General features: G+C 47.6%; 1 protein-coding gene across 1 annotated transcript; it reads right to left on the bottom strand.

The window, feature by feature from the left end:
* Nucleotides 1–1,214: 1,214 nt before the first annotated feature.
* LOC119278953 (transcription factor PCL1-like) lies at nucleotides 1,215–2,764 on the bottom strand. Its single transcript, XM_037560352.1, has one exon. It carries the CDS (start codon nucleotides 2,528–2,530, stop codon nucleotides 1,667–1,669), a length of 864 nt encoding a protein of 287 aa, XP_037416249.1. The 5' UTR covers nucleotides 2,531–2,764; the 3' UTR covers nucleotides 1,215–1,666.
* Nucleotides 2,765–6,410: the final 3,646 nt, after the last annotated feature.

Genomic DNA, 6,410 nt, shown 5'->3' with positions numbered 1-6,410 from the left:
TTTTTTTTTCTCGATACTTATGTTTTCGAAAATGAAAAAGGGTTCAGGCTCCATGGTTGCCATAAAAAAACACAAGAACCCAGCGTGTTGGAGATATCGTAGCTTCAAATCTCAGGTTTCACTAAGAACGCTGCTGAAAATCCAAATAAGTGTAAAGGCTTGGGACTGGTGTAATCAAGAAGAACTGTCATAATTGAAGATGAATAGATTGAAAATTTCTCGTAAAAATCAAGTGCAGTTCAGAGTTCACAGACAGGTGATGGATAACGCACGGGCTGGAGACACACGTACATAGATACATACGTGCACTTTTCTCCTCCTCTCGTCAGCTACAGCTACAGACGAGCATCACAGGTCCAGGTCTCCGTCAGTCGCCCCACTTGCAGGCCCATATGGGCCATATCATTCTCGATTTCGTCCCAATCTTTATCCACGACGCCGGAGCGACCAGCCAGCATACTAGTGGCAGCATACCGCGATGTCGGAATCTGCATCATTGAACGGATGGAAAAACTTCAGCTTCCTGAAACAAATTACAAGTCTGAATGTAGCTGCAACTGTTTTGCGATCTGAAAATCGAGACAGGGAACGGAAATCTGGATCTTGTTCGGCTCGCTTGAGAGAGCAGCAAAGATCATCATCTTCTTCTTCTCCTTGTCTGGGATAGTTTAGGCGCAACGACCTGCTGAGGTGGGAAAATGTGCCTACATTTGGACAAAGATCACAGTCAGTTCCTTGTCTGAATTATGGACCCTGAAATGGTAGGTTGGTCAGGACATGACAACATTCGGTACCAGATCACGGTCCCAACTTCCTTGCTGGGTTTCAGATTGGGACTCTGTCCTTCCCTGCCCGAAATGGGGGCTGGATTAGGACAGAGATCCCAAAATGTGTTGTTGGGCAGTATCTGCTCACAGCAGCAGCACTATTATACTATCCATAAATGGTTATTGGGATTTCAGATGACATACTGGCTGGGCACTTTGCTACAGCACAACTGAAGAGTATGAACATTCAGTACAAGATCTCAATCCCAATCTCCATGTTAATTGGGATTTTGCGGTTCCAGAAGGAGCATAAACGACACATTCGCAAGTGATCATAATGAGATTTTGCAGTTCCAGTTAGGACAGAGATCAGTCAGTCCCAATTCCGATGTTTTTTGAAACGTCAAATTCTGATGCTCAGTTCCCAAAATGGCCGGACAGGACAGATTCACAAGTAGAGGATCACAATCCTAATTCCCTTGTTGGGCTTCATATTATGATCATCTTGTCACTGCCCAAAATGGGGGCAGCAGCCAAGATTTTGCAGTTACAGCAGAGCAGTATTACATACATACATCAACACTAAGCAGAGCGCACACACCCTGTAACTCTCTTCTTCTTATTGCTAATCTTCCTCTTACCCCGGGAGCAGCTTCACTTGAGCTCCCCTTGTTAATTAATCTTCTTCTTCTTCTTAACAATTATGCCCAGCCGCAGCTGTGAACTGATTGACTGATCGACACAAACACACGCCTATGCTAGACTGACGATGGATCATGGACTGACTGACCGACTGATTACAGGTTACAATTACAGCATCTGTTGACTGACTGATGAGCAGGAACAAACACACACTTGTGACAGAGAAGCAGAGCATCTCGATCGATCTTTATCCTCACCTACTGGTCGCCGTGGTGGTAGTGCGGATAGGAGGAGACGCCGCCGCCGTGGCCGTGTCCGCCGTACCCGTTGTAGACGGCGTGGCCGCTGTGCTGCTGCTGGTAGTAGCCGCCGTGGCCGGCGGCGACGCCGCCCATGGGGGCCGGGTGGTGGTGGTACATGGCGGGGGCCATGGCGGCGGCGTGCGGCACCGGCACCTGGGGCTCGCGGAGGCTGGGCGGCACCGGGGTGGAGGCGAAGATGTGGTCGGAGGCGGAGGGCCCCTCGTTGGAGAGGCCCTGCATCCGCTTGACGTAGAGGCGGTACTTCTGGAGGTGGCTGGCGACGTTCTCGCGGGTGAGCCCCTCCACGTTCATCAGCTGCATGATGGTCTTGGGCACCGCGCTCTTGATCCCCAGGTGCGCCACCACCTCCACGAACCGCTTGTGCAGCTGCGGCGTCCACACCAGCCGCGCCCGCTTCGTCGCCGCCGCCGCCGACTTGTCCCCGCCCGACTCCGCCGAGTTGTTGTCCCGGTTGCCGCTGTCCTCCCCGGCCTCCGCCGCCGCCGCCGCCTTGCCGGGGAAGGAGGGGAAGGACCCGCCCCCCGTGGCGTGGCCGTTGCCCGAGGAGGGGGACGAGGAGGCGGAGCGGAGGCGGGACACGGTGGCGGAGGACGCGCGGTGCACGTCGAGGAGCGTCCGCCCCGGCTCCGGCGGGATGCGGAACGCCGCGGCGAGCCCCGGCGGCACCAGCGGCTGCGACAGCGGGGTCAGCTCGTCGCACCCCGGCAGGCCCGTCTCCCACTCCGTCACCCTCCCGTCGTACCCGCCATAGCCCCCTCCCCCGAAGTCAAAATCGTAGCCGCCGGCCTCCTCCCCCATGGATTGGATTGGATTGGACGGATTGGATCCCCAACCCAACCAGCAACCCAACAAAAAATTCAACCCAGCCGAACCTCGCAACACCAATCCGACGAATCACCCGATGAGCAGACTCACCCTCGCCATCTCCGTATCATCTAGTTCTCGCTGCCGAGCTCCGGCGGCCGGCGGCGGTGGGTGGGTGGAGAGGAGGGGAGGGGAAGAAAGAAGATATTTTTGTGGGGTGGGGCGAGATGAGGTGGGCGGGGGCGGGGGATAATTTAATGGCCGGAAAAGGGAATAAAGCGCAGATCGGGATGGCCACGTGGACCGGTCACCGCGATATTTTCGATACGCTTTTCCCCATCGCGGCCGTCCATTCCGGATGGCACGATCGTAATTTCCCGTGCGCTTTTCCGGCCGACGTGGACCGGCGATGCCGCCTCGAGATTCGTGCCCGGCCCGATCGGGCGGCCACGTCGCTTTCTCTTATGCGATTCCGTTGGTGGTGGCCTGGCCCGGGGTCGCTCTCGGGCGGCCCATTTTTAGTTGTGGAGGGGAGACTTTTGCTAGCTTGCCCGGTCAAGCTCAGGCCAGCGCCTATATATCCCTCTCTCTAAAAAAAAAGCAATAACAAGTGATTTCCCTTTTGCTGATTGGAACGGAGAATTCTTGCACGTGGTGGATAGATTCCGGCTAGCTTGGGTGCAATAATGTCTGTCCAATATTCTTTAGGCCCTTCTTGTTATGAAGTTCCGGTGATAGATATTTTTGCGAGGATATTTTCTCTCTGTCGGATATTTAATTTGCGCATTAAGGATCAATTTTTTTATACTAGTACATAGGAAGCCAAAACTCATTTGATATGGAGACATAGAAATAATTTAAATTGCGTATTATTTGCGGGGGCGCGTGAGAAACAAATGTATTTCACTTTGTTTTCATGTCGAGCTTTTTTTTTGTCGTAGGGGGTGGATTTTGAGACTTTTCTAGCCTCATTTAAAAATAATTGTAAGACCGGTCCAACCGGATCACAAGACAGCAAAGAGCCTACGCCTTTACATATGATTATATTCTTTTGTTTTGTGCCCGCTCAAACTCGCTAGCAAAGAAAAAAAAGTGATTGGCAGAGTTTTCAGTGATTCAATCATATCAAGGCGATACAACCACAGAGAATAGCTCTTTTAAAAAGACATTAGATGATGTAGATAGAACGATCCTTTTATATGAAATATTTCAGTTCTCATTTTTATTTCGAAATATTCACTTGTAACATGAAAGGAGTAAGCTGAGAGACTCACTTCCTAGAGGACCAAAACCCAAATTCCAAAATAGCTGCTCATGAAACGACTCTGTTGAGTGAAAGGTCTTTCAACTTTCTAAAAAAGTTCCTTTGGATCAAAATCCATGTATATGAAGGATATATAGAATTTATTTTGCGCCGACTAGCTTTAAATCCCGAGGCTTTTTATGAGGTTTCATAGATATTTTCATGTGCGACCATGAACATGGTAAATGTTTGACTGCATGGATTGATTCACCTCTTTCTCTTTGAGATTATTTTTCCATGGAAGAAATTTTTGTTTACTAACGATAGGGTTTTCGTTTATATCATCCGACTTATAAGGCAATGTCGGTATTTTGGTGCTTCTGGATTAACATCAGATAGTTTTATTTTCAACACCGTCTCCACCCGGAGGACGAGGAGGAGGAACGAAGACGGGACATGGTGGCGGTGGACGCACGGTGCACGTCGAGCAGCGTGCGCCCCAGCTTTGGCGAGATGTGGAATGCCGCGGCGATTGTCAAGATGAATATTTTCTAATGCCAGAGGATACCCCTTTGATCTGTATCCGTTTAGTATTTAGTTTAGTATTTAGTATATAACAGACCAATAACAGAGCGGTATTGCTTAGAAAAGGGATTCCATATATAATCGATCGAAGTAATGGGTCTTCCTTTGTGGTGATAAATTGCCTACTTAACTCAGGCCCGGCGGCATCAGCGGCTGCGGCTGCGGCAGCAGGGTCAGCTCATCGCACCATGGCAACCCCGTCTCCCACTCCGTCACCCTCCCATCGTACCCGCCATAGGCCCCTCCACCTCCCTCGAAGTAAAAAATCATAGCCACCTGACTCCTCCCCCATGGATTGGATTGGACGGATTAGATCCCCAACCCAACCATCGACCTAGAAAAAATTAACCCAGCCCAGCCAAACCTCTCGGCGCCAATCTCAGCCCCGAATGAGTCACCCGGTCAGAAGAATTTCCCTCGCCATCTCTATGTCATCTAGTTAGCTCCGGCGACTCTGGCAACCAGCGGCGGTGGGTGGGTAGAGGGGAGGAGGGAAGCTTAGGCCATGCTTGGATTCAAGGGACTATTTTTAGTCTGACTAAAACTAGTCTCTTTTAGAGGCTAAAGTTCCAATCACCCCTGACTAAAGTGAGGCTAGAACTAGTCTTGAGACTAAAAAATTTTAGTCAGGGGAACCCTACTAAAATGTGGATTAGTCCTCTCTCTCCTCATTTAACTCCTCTCCTTTAACACATGCGAGTTCGGGATTGGAGGGTTTGGAGGATAATAAATGCTCATTAACTCATTTTAGTCTGTTTAGTATTTGTATCCAAGCATGGGTGAGGCTAGCAAGTTTTAGTCCCACTATTTTTAGTCATGGGACTAAAACGTATCCAAGCACCCTCTTAGCTTGCCAGGCAAAGAAGATATTTTTATTTGGAGGGATGAGATGGGTAGGGGCGGTGATAATTTAATGGCCGGAAAATGTAATAAAGCGCAGATCGGGATGGCCACGTGGACCGGTCACTGCAATATTTTTGATACGCTTTTCCCATAGGGAAACTGTTAAAGTAAAACGAGAGAGGGAGAGAGGAGTGAATGATGGGAATGAACAGTGTCTCTTTATTGATGACAAACAAGACTATATATACAAAGTGAGGGGACGCGTTGAACGGACGCGGCCTTTACAAAGGACGCCATAAAGGCGGTAGCCAATGACGGTTACTTATCTAAGGCGGTTGTTAAGCATGGATTATAGGATTATAATTAATCCTTAACACTCCCCCTACTCTATGCTTGTCTTCGGTTATATGCACCATCTTGTAAAGACTCCTTTAGTATGTTTGCCTTGAGATTGTTCATCATCTTCATATTGAGAAATACTCCTCCAAAAACCCTGTGGGAAAAATATGAGGAAAATAGTGTAGATACGTTGCTGAAACTCCTTTAAACCCAATGGGAAAAATAAGGAGAAAATGATGCAACATATAATGATTATTGTCTCTTGATAACTCATATGAGAAAAACCTTTGAAGAAGGAGAAAACTCATCGATAAGTTTAGAGAACAATTAATATATCTTGAGTACTTCCTTTAAAAACCCCGGTAGGGAAAATAGAAAGTATGATATATGATCTTTGAGAAGATATTGCCTCGTTAAAAACCATTATGAGAAATATTGAGAGAAAACTCATAAGGGAAAAGAGTGCGATCTAATATGCCATTGAAAACTCCTTTAAAACCCAGTAGAAAAAATATAAGGAGAAAATGATATGGCATATATAGACACTTGTGTTTATATTGTCTCATTAAAAACCTTTTATGAGAAATCATTAGAGAAAAACTCATCAAGGGAAAAAGAGTACAGTATATGCAATCTGATGATTGTTAATAGGTTATAGTTTGGGAGATTACTCCCCCTGAACTTTGCGAATCTAAAGGATGTGTCTGACCAACTCCATTGGCATTATCATGACATCATGAATAATCCGTTGGATTTTCCAATATTTCGTTTGTAAATTGTTTCCTCACTTTCTATAATTCGTGAGGATAAGTGAATTTTGAGCAATGTGCAATATGATACTGCTCTTCATATAACCTATACATA

Source organism: Triticum dicoccoides, chromosome 3B (assembly GCF_002162155.2).
Source record: "Triticum dicoccoides isolate Atlit2015 ecotype Zavitan chromosome 3B, WEW_v2.0, whole genome shotgun sequence".
Classification (NCBI taxonomy): domain Eukaryota; kingdom Viridiplantae; phylum Streptophyta; class Magnoliopsida; order Poales; family Poaceae; genus Triticum; species Triticum dicoccoides.
The sequence above is the reverse complement of the archived record's forward strand: the minus strand, read 5'-3'. Positions and strand labels throughout refer to the sequence as shown.

Excerpts from the sequence above, each read along its gene's own strand:
- LOC119278953 (XM_037560352.1), bottom strand. The coding sequence starts at position 2,530 with ATGGGGGAGGAGGCCGGCGGCTACGATTTTGACTTCGGGGGAGGGGGC.